The following is a 19,725-nucleotide window of genomic DNA, read 5'->3' on the forward strand; positions in this document are numbered from 1 at the left end:
GAAAGTAGATTCACACTGGCATTTTATTGGATTTTCTGTGGGCACCTGGATGCCCCAAGCTGCTATCTGGCTTCTTAGCCCCTCACCCCATTACTGGCCTCCACTCTGGGGGCCCCAACTGGGAGCTGCCAACCCTGCACTGTCTCCTCCCAAGGCCTTCCTACAACTGGATCCCAGCCCCCAGACTCAGGCTGTGACTGTGAGACAAACCCAGTTTTCCCACTGCCTCCCTGTGTCAGGCTGCCCTGCCAAGGGCCCATTCCTGTATTGGGCACAGCCAAGCTCTCTTGCAGAATGGGCTTCCAGCCCAGAGTCCCCTGGCAGTATGCCCCATCTCGGGCTGTGTCAGATCCTCTGCAGAATGGCAAACTCCGACCTATAGCTTGGTGTTAAGGTGGAAAGAGAAGTGGGGTGCTGCATAGGTTGTGGCAGGTGGCATGTGCCATGCAGACGAAGCTGGGCAAAGTCTGTGGCGGAGGGCACTGTCGAAGGATGCTGGAGGAAAGTGCATAAGGCCAGTGGCCATAGGTGGGGGTGCTGTAGTGGCCAGGAAGTGAGCTGGGAAGGCTGGGATGACCAGGGGGCTGAAGGGGAGCGTAGCCTGGCCTTTTAAGGGGTCCGGGGTGCTGGTGAAGTTCAGTGGGCAGCGCAGCATGGTGCCCCTGTAGGCATCTGGGAGGGCAGGCCCCAGGGCTGGACTCAGCAGGCAGGAGACAGCCAAGCCCGGCCCCATGGGCTTGACCCCACACTCCTTGGCATCCACCTCCTTGAGAAAGGGAGACACTGCCCGCAGTTTTTTGCCACCAGGAGCAAAGCCCTCTTCCTCCTGGCCGCGCTTGCTGAGGCCTGGGCTGCCGGGGAAGGTGGGAAGGGGCATGGGGCTCTCAGCAGGAACCTTGGCCATGGGGGACACCCAGCAGGCTTTGGGCTTGGGATAGAGGCTGCCTTTTCTGGAGTCACCTTTGTGGAATGCAGAGGGACGGTTGACATCCCCACCCCATACCAACGATGGCTCTCTCACCGGCAGCCCCTCCTCTTTGCCAGGGGACCCCAAGAGCACCCCATCTTTGAGATGGGGAAAGAAGTCCCGGGGGTGCTGGCTGATGGGCTTCAGAACCTTGGTGGGATAGGCATGGAAACAGCCAGTGAAGATGGGGGCTGGTGGGTGGGGGCCCTCCTGAGCCTCCTCCCTGAGGCTGCCACCAGAAGCCTGTGGTCCCTCCTGAGGGGCCAGCCGGTGCCTGTGGTTCTCAGGTGGCCCTCCTGGGCTCCGGGGACTCTCTGGGGGGCGAGCAGCTGGGGACACCTGGGGCTCCCCATCAGGGCTGCCTGCCCCGTGGCAGCAGCTCTCCTCCTGGCACCGCAAGGCTTCTGCCCGGCTCACCTGAGCCAGGAGCTTCTTTTTGGCCAGTGGCGACATGATCCCATGGGTCCCTTTGCAGTAAAAGTTGGACAGGAGCCGCTTGTAGGCCTCAGGGCAGCCGCTGACACCCACGAAGGGTAGAGAGGACCCAAGAGCTGGGCCTGGCTGTTCAGTGCCATCCTGGGGGTGCTCTTGGCTGGGGGGCCTCACCAGATCGACCACGTCCATCTTGTTCTTTCCTGGCATCATCTAGAGTAAGGAAGGGCCAGGCCTCAGAGCTGCGCATCAGCCTTGCACCCTGACCTGGGGACGTGGTGACACAGGGCCCCAGGGACACCTGGTAGCCTCTGCTAGCCTTCCTGGTGATCTTTGTGCGTTTTTGAAAGGAGCCCCGTCCTCTGAAGGGACACAGCCTGGGGTCAGGGCACAGGGCCTGGGGAACGGAATACAGACTGAAGTTCAGGTCCCACATGGGCCCTCAAATGGTGAACAACTGACACCAGCAGATTCTGGGTGTTCTGGGTGGGGAGTTCACGGCCATGCCATAGTGAGGGCAGGTGGGGGCAGCTGCGAGAGGCAGGAGACAGGAAGGCCCAGGGTCAGCCGGTGGCCCTGGCTGGGCTTGGAGCTCACCTGGCCCACCGGTTTCTCCTCCTTGGCCTTCTTCGGCCTCTCAGTGGCCCCATCATCCCCCCGAGGCTCCTTGGCCATTTTGTATTGCTTCCTGGGCTTGGAGGGAGGCAGTGGCTTGTCATCCTCTCCCTTCAGGTGCCGCACGTATGGAAGGACAAGCCTGAGGAGGGAGTGGCATGTCCACCATGAGGCCAGGACCAGCAGGCGCATGCAGCCCTCCCACCTCCACCCCACTCTTCTTGCTCCTCCCCACAAATGCGAACACCTCTGGGCAGTGCCTGTAGCCAGGGCCATGCTCTTTCTCGTCTTGTCCAGGAGGCTGCCAGTGCTCTGGCCATGGTGGGCAGCAGAGTGCACGCCCCACACACTGCTGCTCATCCCGCCCCCACCTCTGTACACAACTGCATATGGTCCTGCACCCACACCCCCGGGAGGGAGGGGCCCAGCTGTTCTGCACTGCCCCAGCCGCACCTCTCATAGTGGCGGCGCGTGCACGTGGCCGCACTGGTGCTGCCTGGGCTGCCCCCCAGCTCGTCATACACGTTCTTCCAGAGACGGCGGCCGGTCACCTGCAAGGGCACCACATGAGGCAGGGTGCCCACCAGCAGTAGGGCCAGGTTTGGCAGGGGCGGCTGGCCAGTACCTCACCCTCCACCCTTGACCACTGGACTGTTGGCCCCATCAGCTTTCCAAGCTCAGGGAAGGTAGAACAGATGGGAAGAGAGGAAAACTTGCTCTGGGCAGCACAGTACCACGGGCAGGCAAGCCCATGTCCCTCCACTCTGTATGCAGGAAAGCTGGGGAGGGACAGGACCTGTCTGCAGGCACAGGCAGCTTTGTTGGGCTCCCACTCTTCCCAGGTCCCCTTGGGACTGGCAGCTGGGATATGTGGGGAGAAGCAGCATGGTGAGGACTCAGGTGTCTTCCTTACCATCTCATAGGCCCCCAGCTTCTCCACTGCCTTGTAGATCTTCCACAGGTTAACTGGACAGGAGAGAGGGCAGGGCCACTGTTAGTCTCTGCTGGAGGAAGGGGCAGCCGGCAGCCCATCCCCATGGCCCTGTCAGGCAGCACAGAACCAGAGCCACTGCAAAGGACCACAGGCTGGGTGGGGCCTGTGCACTGGCAGCCCAGTGGTCAGTGAGGAGGGAAATCCAGACCTCCCCCTTGCCAGCCCAGTACCTGGGAGAGAGCGCCCTTTCTATATGCAACCACTGTGGGCTTGCAGTGTGGAAGTCACCCACAGTGGAGGTGCCTGCCCCAGTGGCCTGCTGGGTGAGGTCCCCTACCAGGCCCCCTTCCCACCTGCACCTCAGACACGCACTCTGCTTGAAGCCGAGATGAGGCAGCCTCTCAATAGGTGTGTGTCGCTCCTTCATGAACTTGTAGAGGCTGACCAGGAAGGCCTGCTCCTCCTCTCGCTCCTGCTCCTCCTCCAGTTCCCCACCTGCCTCAGGGGAGTCCTGGGGAAAGAACAGGAGGCACTGGGATCAGCCCCAGTTGGTAGGTGGCTGGGGACAGGTAAAACCACTGGCTGTTGGGGAGGAATGAGGTGTGTGTCCCCCAACCCCAGGCTCCCACAGAAGGGAGTAGGCCCCCAACACCCAGCCTATTGCTCTGGGCTGGAGTGATTATCCTGGTGTCAGAAAGATGTCGCTGTTGGCTACCGGTGCTCAGGACCCCAGGTCAGGGTCCACAGAGGCCGGGCTCCAGAGGAGGCCAGAAGAGTAGCCTCCCACTTCCTCCAGGCCTCTCCCCAGGCACAGGTCACTTCTTTATGTTGCTCTAGCTTGGTTACATCTGCATCTCAGCTCTTCTACCAGACTGTGAACCTCTGGTGACAAGCTTGGTGTCCCCAGACCTCCAAATGGCCTGTGTGGTCAAAGCTGGAGGAACAAAAGTGCTTTGTACTTTCTGGTGCTGGGGGGCCACTCAGCCGGGCCTGTGCACACCCAGCCGGGCCTGTGCCCACCCAGCCTTTGCCGTGGTGGCCTTCCTCTCTGACTTGCCAGTCTGTGTGCTGACCTCAGGGAGGTGGAGCCTTGTCCCGGGTTCCTAGAGCACTTCTTTCTTTTAGTTTCTGCTCCCAAAGGTGCAGTTTCTGCTGATGCTGTTCATCTGGCTAGTAGGTCAGGGCAGAGGGGGATGGTTGGGCTGGGGCTGAGGGCTCAGGGAATAGATAGCTCCCAGGTCATGGGTGAAGGTCCCTGAATACCTGAAGAACGTGACCATTCAGGCCTAGAACAGTGCGGGGCCATGCATTCCCCAACACCCTATCAAGCACCGTTTCAGTGTTTTTGACTTACCCAAGACCTCCAATAGCAAACACATGGGCTCACGTGTCACCCATGAAACTGTGACGTGCTGGAGACAAGGGCCCTGGGCTGGTGCCACCCAGAAGGAAGGCGCTCACTACTGCTCTTCATGTGAATTTGAACTTCTGTTCCTCTTCTCTGAACTAGGCAGGCTGTTAAGAACTGGGGCCACTTGTGACTACATTTCTACATAATTAGGATTTTTACTCCAGACTGTGCCACCAAAACAAACGGCCGTCGTGGATGGGGGTTGAAGCCGACACTGTGCAGCGACACCCACAGCTGCTCCTTGGACCGAGCTCACCGACCCAAACAGCCTCACTGATCTCACCAAGTGACCTGCGTGCCCGTTATAAGTTTGGATGGATGACGGATGGATGTAAATGCAGTTTTACTCCATTGAATAGTGCTTGTAGTTGTGTCATCTGATCAGCGTTCCAGGTAATCTTTGTTTGATAAAGGGTTCTGCTATGGAAAAGAAGTCTAACAGCCCCGCCCTGGCGAGGTGAGCCCTCCTGCCTGCCCAGCTCCCACACCTGTGATGCAGGGCCCCGGGGCCGTGGGCTGGGCTCCTCTCCTGGCTCTGTAGGATTGGGGGAGGGAACATGTCTCCCTCCTGAGAGCATGGGGGTCTCCAAGTTCACCTGGGAAGGACCCCAGGGGAATTGCCTAACTCACCTCCAGCTGGATTGGGCTCTGGCTCCTGCTCTGCTCACCATCGGGTTGAGGGGACACAGGTGGGTCTAAGGGGTCACCCCCCTCTGACTGTTTCCTTTTCCCTTTGACAGGAAGAAAAGGGAGAGAAGGAGAGAGGACATGTGAGATGCAGGTACAGAGAAACAGGTGGTGAGAAGAGGCTCCCTGGGGTGAGGTGCCAGATCTGAATGGACCCGGTAGGGGGAGAGTCCTCTCCTTCCTATGCCCTTGAGGGCGGTCCTGTAAATGTGCATGTGGGTGGCCACCAGTGGGCAGACCCTCTGCTCTCCTGTGTTCACGTCCCAGCAGGCCTGCCTGTGCCACACCTGCCTCTTGTCCTTCCTCTGTTCCAGCAGGTCCCCATATCTCTGAAAGAAACCCTAAACCACCTGGGGGTCCAGTCAGAGGAGGCTAAGGCTGGGATCGTGGTGCTTAGGGAAGTCTGTCTCCAAACTCCACCCCGCACTCAGGCAGGAAGTTTGCATGGCAGCTCAGCTGAACTGGAAAAACTACTGAGTCAGCCATGATTGTGGGAACCCAAAGCTCTGCAGGGGTATTTGGACCATACATCCTCCAGAAAGGACCCAGAAAAGAGTAACTTCCTGTTTGGGACACATTGGACCTGTCCATGAACATCTGCAGAGTCCTCACTACCCTCTCCTCCCTCATCTGCAAGGGTCCTGGTGACCCTTCAGGTCCCACCTGACAAGTCGCTTCCGCTGCATGACCCTTCCCAGCCCCCAGCCAGGCACAGCACTCCTGCTTCTGTCTGGTGTCGTCACTCCTCACCACCATCCTGATTGCCTGTCACTGTCAGCCAGTCAAGGTGAATGCAGGGAAGAGCCCAGGACCCCTCACTGTCAAAAACCCCACCATGGACACTGCTTCGGACCACAGCAGCAGTAGGTCCGAGACCAGAAAGCCACGCCGTTTGACGATCCTTCCTTTCCCTTTTTCCTCTCCTTGTTTCTTTGTGTTAATTTAGTATGAGCTGCTCGACAGCCCTGGTTCGCTCCAGTTTGGGAAATCCTTACTGTTGGGGACCTGTGAGGTTACCCCTCCATCCCAGACAGAAGAAGAATCTCCTTGGGAACAATGGACCCATACCAACATGGCCCACGAGGCCAACAACACCCAGAAGCACACGCTACTAAGCTTCGGCCACTGCACGCTGTCCTCTATGGTAGCTGTTCGCAGATGTGCCGCCACGCCTGCCGATATCCACACTGCATGGATGCTCGGCTCTATGTCTGTGCCTCTCTCATTTAGTCCCAGAAGGGACTGCATTTTAAAGAGGGGAAAACTGAAGCCAGAGAGGTTAAGTTCCTTTCCTCTTGGGGGCCCAAAATTCAGAACAAGGTCTGTGTGATCCCCAGTCCAGTGACCTGGCCTTGCCAACACTGTGGCTGCTGTGGCTTGAAGAAGAGTCTCAGTAAGACTGACCAGTCCTAACACTTGTCAGAGAGAGACATGGCCATCCTCTCAGGCTGGGTTCTGACCACCTCAGACAAGGCCGATCGATCTCCAGAAATCACTGGTTGCTAATAGTGGCACCCAGACTGATGCTTTTCCTTGCATGAAGCTGTGCTTCAGTCTTCCCTTCTGTAAATCTGGAGAGAAAGTTCCGGAGCCCTCTGCTAACTGCCCATGAATTCCTGAAGTTTTCTGGGCCATGGAAGCACCTCCCACCACCAACTCTTCTCTTTCCCCTTCCTGCCCTCTCTGCCCTGCAATCACATCCTCTCTCTTCTTTCCTGCTGGCTCAGATCCTCAGCATCAAAAGACTCTCTCCATCTGTTCCTGTGACTTGTACTTCTCACTGGAGCCCTCCTGCAGATTGGCTATGTGGCCCTGGCAAGTCGCTGCCCTTGGGCCTCAGAGAAATAGGTGGTTGGAACAGGGCCTGTTGGAATCACCTGGGCAGAATTCTAAGCTAGTCTCCCCACCCCAACCTAAGTTTGATTTAAGGTCCTGCTGGGGGCGTGCATGTTGAAAGGTCCCCAGGGCATCCCAGAGGGCAGCCAGGTTGAGAACCATTGGGCCAGAGGATCTCTAGTCCCTTCTGCTGGGGTTCCAGAGTTGGTGACCTCTGCCTGGACCACACTCAGGAAAGATATCCTGGAGTCAGGCGCTCTGGTTACCTGGAAAAGAGGTCACCAACTGAGCTGTTCAACCCCAGGCAGTGAAGGGGTTAGAGCGCTTGCTGGGAGCCACAAAGGGACAGACTCTCTTTACCTCTGTGTCTACCTGAGTCCCCACATGAACTCAGCTTCCATTATCTCCTGACCAGGGCCAGATTCTCTCCTCTCCCTGTCTTGCCTGGGTCTTCCGGCCCCACTGCCACAGCCTTAGGTGATGGAGGGGAGAGTCCAGGGTGCCCTCAGACTTGGTCTGGCTGCCGGAATTCCCTCCCTCCCCAATCATTTAGAAATCAGGGTTCTAGAAAATCTGCATTTGAATAAAGGTTCTGCTGTGAAAAGTAAGTTTGAACTCCCCTGCAATGGCTGATGGGTGAGCCCTCCTGCCTGCCCAGCTTCCAGTTCTCACCCTTCCCAATGCAGGGCCATCCCAGACTCCTGGCCACATCCAGCTGCAAAGGTGTGAGAAACTACCTGCCCTGAGTGACCGCTGCTGCCCACAGAGCCAACATGTGGCCGCCCTGCTCTGAACAGAAAGCCTCAGATGCCCTATTGTAACAGAGGAGGCAGATTCAATCCCAGCAACCCCTGCTCTCCAAAAGAATGGCATTCAGACATTGCTTTTCCATCCAGGAAGCAATAATGACAATAATGGTGATGGCTGTTTCATTGTTTACTTTGAATACATCTGGAATCTGTAAGGTATGAGAGAAGGACCTAACCATATTCCTCTCCCCACTGGTTAGGTGGTCCCAGTATTGACTGAGTGACCCCCTCCCCCAATAACTTGAAATGCTACTTTCCCCCAGATCTAAAGGCTTCCAAAGAGGACATGTGGGATGGGTGTGGGCCTTTAGTCTTGTTCCGTCCACTGTGGAGTGCTGGGACCTGCGCACAGCATTGTAATTTGTGCAGCTTTGTACAACAACTTACTCTCCAGAAGGCATGTCATCATTACTCTTCTGTTTAAAAAATGCCATCTGAACCTTTGGAAAATTTTGTTACATTCCCTCCAAAAAAGGGAAACCACTGGGTTTTTACTGAATTGTATTTAAGTCTAGAAATTACTCTGAGGAGAAATAACACCCTTCTGTATTTCATCTCCCCCTTCAGGACCATAGATTCAGGTCTCCCTTCATGGTCCTCAAATGGTCCTTCTTAAGGCCCTGTCTCATTCCTTTTAAGCTTATTCCTTGTGAAGTGAGATAATAGTGTGAGAAATGCCTTGATAATCGAGGGTGGGAATTGGCCGCACAGGAATCGGCTCCATAGCCCCCTCCATGCCCCAGTTCATGGTTGGGAAGAAGAGAAGGGAGGCTGGTGGCTGGGCCAGGCGAACTCTGGCCCTTGTGACCCAGTCCCTCTCTGGGCAGCGAGTGGGTGTGGCAGTGGCTGGGCAAGGGACTCCTCAAGACCCTTCCTGTGTTAGGAGTCTCTGATTTGTGTTTAACTTATAGCATGTGTTGAAGTCAGAACTTAAAACCACAGCTGTGAAGAAGTTAGTTTCAGCCCTAACTCCCAAAGAGGGTGCTCCCCAACATCTACTTGTTCTGCAGCCATTCCCTCCTCCCCTTTCCACGCTCTCCACTCTACCAGCTCCAGTCGGTGCCCTGGCAGGCCTCAGACTGGACCATGGCCTCACTGGATATCCTCAGCCATCCAGTGGATGTTATTACCCATGTGTTACAGACACGATACCTAAGATTAATATTAAGGAAGGTTCAGTGACTTGCCTGAAGACACACAGCCTGAATGGCACAGGTGGGACCTCAGAACCAGAACAGCTGGATCGACCCCAAGGCCTAGAGGTTTTTTTTTAATGGGAGCAGGGAGACCCAAGCTCTGTGCTTGGGGCTGCAACCTTGCCTGCATTCCCCAAGCAGGTCAGCAGCCGCGTATCACATCGCTACTGTTAATGTGCTAACAAGAGCCTGCTGAAGTCAGATGAGGGGGCAGAGGAGAGATGGGAAGGGGGCTCTGACACCATATAGGTACATCTTTATCAAGCCAGTCACTGCTTCTGTGCCTTGGTGTCCCCACCTATAATATAAGGTGTGCTAGACCCCATGGGCCCAAGGTGCTGAGCAGAACTAAGTGAGAAATGAAGCTTCCTCTACAAACCACAGTCAAGTGTGAGCATGTGAGTGTGAATGTGTGAGAGCATGCTGTGTGAGTGTGAATGTATGAGTATGTATGACTATTAGTGTGTAGTGTGTATATGTGTGACTGCAACCATGAACATTGAGTGTGTGTGTGTGTGTGTGTGTGTGCATGCATGTTAGTGTGTACACGTGCAGGCCCCACTATGAGGTTTGAAGTCTGACTGTGCTGCTTGCCTGCCTGTGCCCCACTGCCCAGAGCAGTGTGTGGCAGGAGCAGTGCTCCATGAGCATCAGCCCTGCAGACCAGCATGAGCCACTTGACCTTAGACACTTCTGATACCCAGAATGGGGCCTGAGCTATGACTAGTTCAAGGCCACACAGCCAGTCAGGGACTCAGGGCTGACCCAGCACAAGGCCACACCACCTCTCTTCTCCCCCTCCTCTCTTCTTGCCCCGCTACCCCAGCCCAGCCCAATTCACCCTTGGTGTGAGGGGAAGTGACACTTCCTTTCATGAAAAGTCACCTACTAGAAGCACTGTGTCAATTTTGACAATAATGGTAACAGCAGCCTCAACAACAACCAGCAGACGTGGCCCCACCCCCTTGCCTGAGGTGCTTGGCTTAAGTTTCTCTTAGCTTCAGCTGGAGCCCAAACAAAGGCAGCCTTTGAAGCAGCCAGTCCACTCTGGCCAGGAGCCGGCTGCCTGGCAGAGTCCTGGTGTGGCACTGCTCCAGTGGGCCATTTCTGGAGGGCTGCTCTCCAGCCAGACAGCTGGACATGGGACCCCCAGGGCTCAGGGTACAGCTTCTGCCACAGCCTTGCCTCAGTGTCTCAGCTGGGAGTGGGGGGATGGGGTCTACCAGCTGCTGGGTTCAGGATGGCAACCTGGAGAGAGTATAGAAAGGTAGGGGTGTGAGGAACCAAATGTGAGACCGCCAACTCATAGGCCTCACTGGGACTCAGGTCCCTCTTAGAAGCTCTGGCATGTCCTAAGAAACCCTATTCCAGGATGGGGCTGCATCCTCACAACCCTCCCCTCCAAGCCTGGGTGACATTTGATGGTAACAGTAGCAGCTCCACCCCTGACCTGTTTCCTGTGCCCTCAAGAACTATGTTCCCCCTTCCTATTGCACCTGGAGAAACCAGATGCAGGGGCTTGTCGGAGACGTGCCCAACAGTACAGGCACAGTCTGACCCCTTCAAGGGCACTTCGCTGCCTCCGTGCCTTCCACTTCCCTTCCGGAGCCCCGAGGGTGACTCTCCGGAGTACGCTCGTGGTGCAGGAACTAGAAGGGAGCCCTGGGCCACCCTAGCCAGTTTCCCACCAGGAGACAGAAAACAAGGAGAGGGAGGGTTAGGGTTCTCGGAAGCCTGCTCTCCCTCACAGCGGGACAGGGGCGGTCTCCAGACCTGTTTCTCAAACAGTAAAGAAAGGAAGGGCCGACTCTCTGAGGTCTTTCTACTTCTGCCACTCCAAGTTCCCAGCGTAGACCGTCCCGGCGCTCGAATGGACTCTGGAACTCCACTTCGAGCCCACCCTCTAGCGGCCATTTCCTACCCTCCCCCGTGCCCAGCAGGCGCAGCAACCCCGACACCCCCAATGGTGGTGCTCTGATGGGTCAAGAAATGCTGGCTATTCTCCCTTCGGCCGGGAGACCCTCCTCGCTGGCTAACGACCCCACAAAGGGACGCTGGGGTAGCGGCTCCAGACCCGCACCCCAAGCCCTTGGGGGTCTGCAGTCATGGGGAATATAGGTGGTGCCAGTGGACGCCGCGGAGGAACCCCATCCGCCCCTTTCCTGCCTTTCCCTCTGGAGACCCGAGGGGCAGGAAAGACAAGGGAGGACAGGAGAGGGGAGTGCAGCCATCCCTTTGCTGCCGCCGGGCCGAGGAGGGTGGGCAGAAAACACGAGGGGAGACCCGGGAAGAAAAGCGAAAAGGTGAGGGAAAAGAAAAGAGAAAGGGTAAGCGAGAAGCTGTGAGCGCGGAGGACCAGCGCGGCCCCGGCGGAAAGAGGAACCCGAGATTCTTCAAAGTGCGCGGAGCAAGTTCTTCAAAACCCGCGCAGCGTCACTTTCAGGAAACGGCGGGTGCGGTGGGGAGCGCGCCCCGGACTCGAGCTTCTTCCCAGCGGTGCGGCGGGTTCTGAGAACGGAGGCGCAGACTGGAGCAAGAGGGGGGCGACCGAGGCAGACGGAGGCGGGGGTAGATAGGGATGAGAGGCAAATGGGGTGGGAGAGACGGAGAGGGGCAAATGGGGGCGGGGAAAAATGGGGGACCAGGAGCAGATAAGGAGGGAGTAGATGGGGGCGGGGGGGGGCAGGGAGAAGGTCGCAGACAGCTGTCACAACAAATTAGCTGAGGCCAGCTCGAGATTGAAACCACAGCAGGAAGTGGGATGACAGAGCGTGCAGGACTCGGTACATCTCAGTCAGGAGACGGCGAGAAGAGTTTCGAGATAAACGTCCGGGAAGCCCCTGGCCGCCAGAACTTTCTGTCTTTCCTTTTTCGAAGAGCGCGCGCCGACACCTGGCCTCCCTCCCGAGCGGGCGGAGGCACTGGCACTTCGGGCCGGCTAAGTGCCCGGGCCGGCTGGGTCCCCGCGCCTCGCAGTGCGCCCCGGTCCCGCTCCGCCCCCCGAAGTGGCGCCCACGGCCGCGAGGACCCGGGAGACCGAGCGCCCCAACCTCGCGCTTCCCGCGGGCCGCTAGCCCCTTCCCCCCTGGCCTTGAGCGGCTTACCCATAGCTCGCCGACGTTCCCCGGCGCGCCAAGCCCTCCGCAAGCTCCACTTTCCGATTCCGAGCTCCCGGCGCACTGGCCGCCTAGCGGACCCGCCCTCGCCCCGCCCGCACTAGGCTCTGGCTCTGCCCCCCGCCCCGCCCCACGAGCACTGCGCTGTCCCCGCCCCCACTCGGGCTCCGATCGGTGAGTCCCAGTCACTGTGAGGGGCAGGTCGGCCCCTTGAGCCCGGGGGACTCTGGGAGTTGTAGTGTGCTCTCCCCTCCCTAGGCTCTAGGGTCCTGAAATAGGCTCCCCACCTTGTGGGCTGAAGCAGGGCACTCAGGAATCACTGTTGCCTTCTTCTCTATAGAGGCCCAACTATAGTCTTGGGGAAATCCTCCTTGCTTGCAGCAGGCCACTGGGGGTTGGGTGGCATGAGTAAAGTGCTTCTGACTTTGGCATGAACTGGATGGTGGACGTTTCCCAGTTCCCAGTTTAACATTGAAGTAGAGGTGGTTGGTGTTAGCCAAACAAGGACCCCAGCACAAACTATAAAGTCCTTGGCCAAAGTTCTCTGGGGTCCCAGAAATGCCTAGAATAGGAAGCCTGCCCTTGGTGGCCAATGTCCACATATGTCATGAAGACAGAGAGTGACAGCTACAAAGCAAACAGTGCAAAGAGGGGCATGGACCCTGCTGGGAGAGATAAGGGTGAGGCTTAGGGTGGAGTGGGGGCTAGAGGAAATGCTGAGCCAGCTGAAGGGGGTTTCCACTGGAGTGAGGAGTAACTCTCCCAGCCATGTGCACTGGCCATGTGCACATCACAAAAGAGGAAACCGAGGCTGAGGTCTGAGAGCCCATAGATTGGCAGTATCATTCACAACAGACAAAAAATGGAAGCAACCCAGTGTCCACTGATGGATGAATGGATAAACTGGAGTATATGCATGCAATATTATGGCATATTACTCAGTCTTAAAAAGTAAGGACATTCTGACATATGCTAAAACATGGATGAATCTCAAAGACATTAGGCTGAGTGAAATAAACCAGACACAAAAGGACATATACTGTATGATCTAACTTAGGTGAAGTATTAGAATCAACATCACAGAGACAAATAGTAGAATGGTGGTTGCCAGGGGTTGGGGGGAAGGGGAAAGGGGAGGTGGTATTTAATAAGGATAAAGATTTAGTTTGGCCAGATGAAAAAGTTCTAGAGATGGATGGTGGTGATTGTTGCACAACAATGTGAATGTACTAATGTCACTGAACTGTACACTTAAAAATGGTAAAAATGGGCTCTGATTGGGTAGCTCAGTTGGTTGGAGCATTATCCTAATGCATCAAGGTTGTAGGTTTGATCCCTGGTCAGGCACATACAAGAACCAACCAATGAATGTGTCAACAAGTGGGATAACAAATCAATGTTTCTCTCTCTCAATTAATTTAAAAATGGTTAAAATGGTATTTTATGTTATATACTTTACCAGAATTTGGAAAAAAGAGCCTAAGGTCTCAGCACATGTTTAGCTAGGATTTGAACCCTGTTCCTAACACATAGGAGGCACTCACAATTTTTTTGTTGATTAGCTTTTTAATATTTTTAAAAAGATTTTATTTATTTTTAGAGAGCGGGGAAAGGAAGGAGAAAGGGAAGGAGAGAAACATCACTGTTTGGCTGCCTCTCATAAGACCTCTGCTGGGGACCAGGCCTGCAACCCAGGCATATGCCCTGACCAGGAATTGAACCAGTGACTCTTTGGTTTGCAGACTAGTGCTCAATCCACTGAGCCACACCAGCCTGAGCTGTTGATTGGTTTTGTTACAACAGTCCTATGCATTTCACATCATCACTGTCTTCATTTTATAGGGTAAAACTGAGGTTCTGGGAGATTCATTAGCTCAAGTAGCACAGCTAGTAAAGGATAGAGCCTGAACTAAACCTGAGCTTTGGGGCTTCCAGGCAGGTCTTACTAACCATTCCCTTCCGCCATCTTTGGCAGTGCTGTTTACAGAATCAGGGACTATGGCCTGAGGAGGAAAGCCTAAAGGGGAAGACCTGAGCTCTGGTGAAGAGGTAGGGACCACTGAGGTGTCCAGCTGGCAGCTGGAACTGAGGCCTGGAATCCAGGAGGAAGGCACAGACTGGAAATACAGACAAATGGGTTAAGGAGCCCTCATGCCCAGGTACCCACCATCGCTGTTTGCACCTATTTTTGTCCAGCCATCACCCTAAACAAATGGACCCTTGAAACCCTGCAAATTGGTGATCTTGAAACCTTGGCCTTACCCTCTCTGGGTAAGAGGTGCCCTAGGAGGGAAGACCTCTCCAAGCTCAGCCCAGAGTGAATGACACTGTATGTAGCCTCCCTTCTCTATCTCACAATGAGTTGATTTGTAAGAGCCAGCACCTGTAGATTTGGTAACAGACACATAGTTGATGATATTTACTACTTGCCCCAATCCGTATAACGGTGAGTGTAATAGTGCATCCCACTTCCCAGTTTACGGCTATCCAGGACAGCTGAGACTATGGTGGCAGACAACACCATGCAATGCCATCAGGAAGCTCAAAAGACTTCCAGTCCCACCTTCATTCATCCTATAAAAATCAAGTGCCTAAATTTGGGAGGGAGACCTGGCTGCTGCCCCCTGGGTCAGAGTTTAGGCCAACCCCTCCCTCCTGAATTGGATACACCCCTGATGAGGAACTCACTGCCTTACAAAACAGCCGCTCATCCCACATGGAACAGTTATTCTGCCAACCAGACAGCCGAGCACACTCTGACAGACAGTAGCTGTTGTGCAAAGCCTCAGCGAGTCAACACCTGCCTATGCCAACCTGGGAACAATATGATCTAAATTTAATTGCCTCCTGAGGAAACTTTGCAATAAAATGTAATTTGCAATGGCCAATAAGTCTTGCCTAGGAACTACATCATCTTCCTTTGCTTCCCTAAAAGCATAAATACCTCCACTGCTTAAGCCACTATCTAACGTACCTCCACCTCCTGCCTGCAGCCTGCCTCCAGCCTCCGGGCCCCAGCTTAAAGTGGCCTGAGAATAGTTGCCTTGCCCTTAATGTTAGGGTCTCTCTGTGTGTCTCAATTTTAAAAAAAAGTTTTTAAAAGATACCACTGACACATTTTTCCTGTAAAAATGTTCAGTGAATCAGTGCTCTCTGACACCAATCCAAATTCGGTTTCCTCTCTGCCCCAAAGATAAGGACTATTATCAGGTGTGATAAAATCTTCCAGAACTTCTCCTATGTATTTTTATGAACATATGTATCCACGGTGTAGAAAAATATGTAACTTTATTTTGTGAATATTTTTAAATAAATGATGCAATTCTAATTGTTCCATTCTGCAACTTGCTTTTCTGCCCAACAGTACATATTGGAGATTCTTCCACATCAGAACACAGATCTGCTTCTCATGGGACGTAGGCTGCATTACTTGGCGCAGAGCTACCACAACGTCTTTGTTTAATTCCCTGTAGATGGTGCTTAACCTTTTTACAATTACATGGATCCTTTGAGAACATTCTGGACCTCCTTAGAATACTCTCAGGGCTTGGAGCTCACAGAGTATTCCCAGAGGCTGAGCTAAAAACTGCCTATGCCTAACTCCTACTTCCAAGTCATAGAACCCCTTGCTGGCTCAGTTGTAAGAAGAAAATCTGGTCCTAGGCATGGTTGTTTTCCTGGAGCTCCCATAGCTGGAGGGACCATTCAAAGTCTTCTTTCTACCTGGCCTTATTTTAGAGAGGAGGCTGCCAGACCCAGAGAGGTAACCAAGTTGCCCGAGGTCACACAGCAAATCGTTGTTGTGCCTTCTTCTGGGGCCCAGTGCACTCAGGAAACAACACACGTTTTCCACCCTGCCAGTTTTCTGCCCTGGGAAACTCTGTTCCCAGGCTCAGCTGTTACAAAAGGCCCCCAGGGCTTTGTTTTCAAAGGAAAAATGAAGCGGGAAGTATTTTTAACCGCTGGCCGCCTTGCTCCTGCCTCGCTCCCTCACGATAGCTGTCCAGGAAAGGCTGGCTTCACAGTGGCATTAGCAACTCATGGAAAACAACAAACGCCCAAAATAGAGATTGCCAGCTCAGGAATGGAAAAAATTGGCTCATGCCTTCAAATGCCTCTTTTAGAAAAAGCCAAGAATAGCTTTCGGCCTTTGGGGAACTGCTGGAGGTGAGAGAGCGGGGAGGCGTGGTGTTAGGGTAAGGATCCAGCCCAGATCGTCAAGGGCCCAACTCCCTGTCTAAAGAGCTTTGGCCCTGTTCCCCCATGGACCATGAAAACTCACTCCCCTAGCTTTGTCCACAGTGAGCACCAATCCACACCTGGCTGTCTCTTCCCTCCGCCCTCCAGACCCTTCAGCCCTGCCCTTTGGCTGAATCTGGAACAACTTCCTTTCATGGGTTGGGCAGAGGCTGGGAGCATCCCCCCTTCCACAAAGGTCCTGGAAGTCTGGAAACCAAGATTCTGCACTTCCTGAGCCCAAATGGTGAAAGTCCAATTCCTGTGTGTGTGTGTGTGTGTGTGTGTGTGTGTGGCTTTTTGAGGGGGGGGGTGAAAATGAGAGAAAATTTGGGTTTTTATCATCCCCACTCAGACAGCCCAGCTATGCAGTCTTGGGCAGTCACTTGACCTCTTGGAGCCTCAGGTCCCTCATCTAGAAAGCAAGGGTTATGCTTTATTTATTCATTCATCCATCCACTATCTGTTGTGGTCCTACTATGTGCCAGGACTCTGCTAGACTCTGGGGACATAGCCATGATCAGACAAAGATCCAGAAGGTGTCCCTTGACAATCTCACAGGCTGCAGAGAATAGGCCATTCCTTTTTCAGGCAGTTACTGTGCCACAGCCTGGTGCTGGGAACGGTGCAGAAGCCTTGCCCAATGTTTCCTCTGTCAGGTACTGTACTGATCGTTTTACAGGAGTACTCAATTTAGTGTCACCCCAGCCCTATGGGCACTGTGGTGCCGACCCCCATGTTCCAGTTGAGGACACTGAGGTGCCGAGAGTAAGTGCTGGATAGTTTTGTAGGCTCACCCACGAACAGGAATAAGGAAAGGCTGTGTGCCTGCTATGCCGATTTAATTCCTGGAGACCCTGATAACTAAAGTCTGGTCTGTGTGTCACTTTGTGACGTATCGTGGTAATTCTGGACTGGAGGTCAGTACAAATGCCCTGGACAAAATCTTTTTAAAAATTTGGGGTCTGTGTAGCTCTTTCACTTAAACTCTTAGCTGATCCTTCAACCCTGTCTTCTGTGATTGTCTCCCATTACAAATGAGTACGCATTTAGACTTAAGTGGCTTGCGACTTTGGCTTAAGAGTGAGCCATCACATCGGGTTCCCAGGACTCCGCCCCAAACTCGCACCCATGGAGAAGTGCTGCACTGGGTGGGAGTGGAATTGGGGAGAACTACGTCTCCCAGAATGCTGTGCGCCCTGCGCGGGGCGTGTGGGCAGGGCCGCTTGCAGCTACGGGCTGTCATTTCTTGGTATTCAAAAGAAAAAAGAGAAAGAATCGAAGCCTTGAGCGTCACATCTAGGAATAGTCTCGGAGCCAGGCCAAGTCATTATAGACGATGAGTAATCCGGTTAAGTCATTTCTCTAAACACTATTCCCCGTAAGAAAATTAAAATACCAGCTTACATCAGAGGGGCAGAGGCGGCTCTGGCTAGAGCACAGCCAGGAGGGGCGCAATGCCAGGGCCCTGCCAGCTGGGCCCCAGTTTACCTCATTGTTAAGGGCGGCCTTCTCGGTGTCCCTCATGCGGACCGCCCTGAAATGAGAATGAGGGGGAGGGTACTATGCCAGAGAGGACCAGAGGTTCCCTTTCTTCAGTCTTCCCCCTTTCTCCTGGATTCCAAAGTTTGTATCTTGACAGCTGCTGTCCTGCCGTCAAAGCGCTGGGCACCCGCCTGGGAACACTTAAGAGAGGAGAGGGGGGATCCAAACTTCCTGAGAAGTGCCAATTTCCCTCTAGACTTGCAGGAAAGTTCTTGACACGGGATGACCACCAGCACAGCTTTTAGAGTCCTGAGGGCAGGATTATGGCGAACTGGGGAGGTCAAGCTGATCTAGAAGCAGCTCTTAAGCCCCCTCCAGGGCCAACAACGAGTTGGGTGCCAGCTGTGAATGAGACACAGGTATCATCTCATCCTTGGTGGCCCTAACCTGAATCCTAGCCAGGTAAGGCTTCTGGGGCCCAGACACTTTCCACTGGCTTCCCATGCTAGTTAGTCCGCAAGGCAGCACAGAATAACTCAAACTTGCACTTGCTGGACCCTTAGGCCCAGATCTAAGCTTCTTACACACATTCATTCTTGCAATAACCTATGGACTTTTTAAATTCCCTTTTTGCCAAAGGACAGAGGGAGCCACAGAGAGACTGTGCTTACTACTCCTACTGGAGCAGGACCCTCCCAGGCTCTGCAGGCAGGCCAACTGCTTTCCAGTCCAGGCGACCTAACTTGCAAGTGACTGTGAATGAGTTACTCACCATCTTTAATGCTCAGTTTCCAGCGTGTAAAATGGGGTTAACAACAGCTACTTTACAAGATTGCTGTAAGGGTTAGAAATGACATAGGCCTTCAAATGGTCATTCTGTTGTGTCCATGGTACTATGTGAAAACAGCCTTTGACTGGGCAGATTCTGCATGCTCCTGAACCTGTGGAAGAAATAAGTAGAGAAGTAGATATTAAAAACTCACCATGGACCCAACCATCTCTTAGTACATTGCGTGTTTTCTCTAGCAGGGCACTGAACCTTGGCCACACCGTTGGCCCCTCTGCAGGACCCTCTCCTGTGTGTATCACAGGGAGTTGCCCCCAGGGCCTGGCCCTAATGACTTGGTCTGGGCCCTGAGATTCCCTCCCTATCAGGTTTTCCAGGTTTTCCGGCTGTAGCTTTCCAGGTCCCAAACTTACGGGGTCGTAAGTTCTGGCCAGGATACCAGGATGCTGGGAGAGACTGTGGACAAGTGATTCATCTCCAACCCAAATAGGCCCCATTAACCCCTGAAATACTGGAAGCCAGGAATCAGGGTGGGGGGCAGTTCTGTTCTAGTTCTTGCTTCCTTAATGCACTCATGGGACTTTGCTGGTATCAAAACTAAAGCTTCCAGGCTTGAAGTTATTTGGGCCCATTGGCTCCAAGAACTCACATTTCCTTAGGAGTTTCAGGCTCTCTCTGAACCTCTACCCACACTCAATCCCATACCTGTAGTACAGGTCTCTGCTCTCACAGTCTTGGCATTATCCACCCTGTGATTGCCATGGATGTGGGGCTGCCCTCCCTTCCTGATACCCCAACAAGGTTTGTTTAAAACAGCACTTGGCAGGGAGGACTCAGGTCTCCCTGCCAAGGGGAACTCAGGTCTAAACAGTCCTGTCTACAAGCCCAGGCCCTGCTTCCAAGAGCTCATACCTGGCCTTCCCCGCCACTGCCCCCCTTCCCCACCACCACCCCACCTGCTGGACATCCTGTCTGCCAGACATTGTGTGCAAACCTATGGACACACACCTGTGTGTTTCACACACATCCTGCATGTAGAGGGGCCCACAGCTCACACAGAGGAACACACACAGGTACACACTCCACTAGAACTCCTCAGAGAGTCCACACCCTGAGGCTTCCTTCTCCACATCTGGGGCACCACCTTGGACACCCTGAAGGGGACAGATGTTGTGCAGGCCCCCTCCTGCCCAGCTGCCCACCTGTGCCTTGGT

At 54.2% G+C, this 19,725-nt stretch overlaps 1 protein-coding gene across 4 annotated transcripts; it reads right to left on the reverse strand.

Annotated features, from left to right (window-relative positions):
• On the reverse strand, positions 1 to 12,080 carry ARID5A (AT-rich interaction domain 5A). Of its 4 annotated transcripts, none has more exons than XM_036028323.1 (7): positions 11,992 to 12,080; positions 4,990 to 5,090; positions 3,321 to 3,459; positions 2,928 to 2,980; positions 2,468 to 2,565; positions 1,997 to 2,156; positions 1 to 1,612 (listed from the first exon to the last, which is right to left on the reverse strand). In XM_036028323.1, the coding sequence occupies exons 1-7, from the start codon at positions 11,993 to 11,995 to the stop codon at positions 377 to 379; spliced, it is 1,791 nt and encodes a 596-aa protein (XP_035884216.1). In that variant the 5' UTR covers positions 11,996 to 12,080; the 3' UTR covers positions 1 to 376. The 4 variants fall into 4 exon arrangements, with proteins under 4 accessions (XP_035884216.1, XP_028373162.2, XP_035884217.1 ...); XM_028517361.2 differs by lacking the exon at positions 11,992 to 12,080 and adding an exon at positions 8,079 to 9,335; XM_036028324.1 differs by lacking the exon at positions 4,990 to 5,090 and having other exon boundaries at positions 11,992 to 12,068.
• Between the last annotated feature and the right edge of the window lie 7,645 nt (positions 12,081 to 19,725).

This window comes from Phyllostomus discolor, chromosome 6 (assembly GCF_004126475.2).
Source record: "Phyllostomus discolor isolate MPI-MPIP mPhyDis1 chromosome 6, mPhyDis1.pri.v3, whole genome shotgun sequence".
Lineage (NCBI taxonomy): Eukaryota > Metazoa > Chordata > Mammalia > Chiroptera > Phyllostomidae > Phyllostomus > Phyllostomus discolor.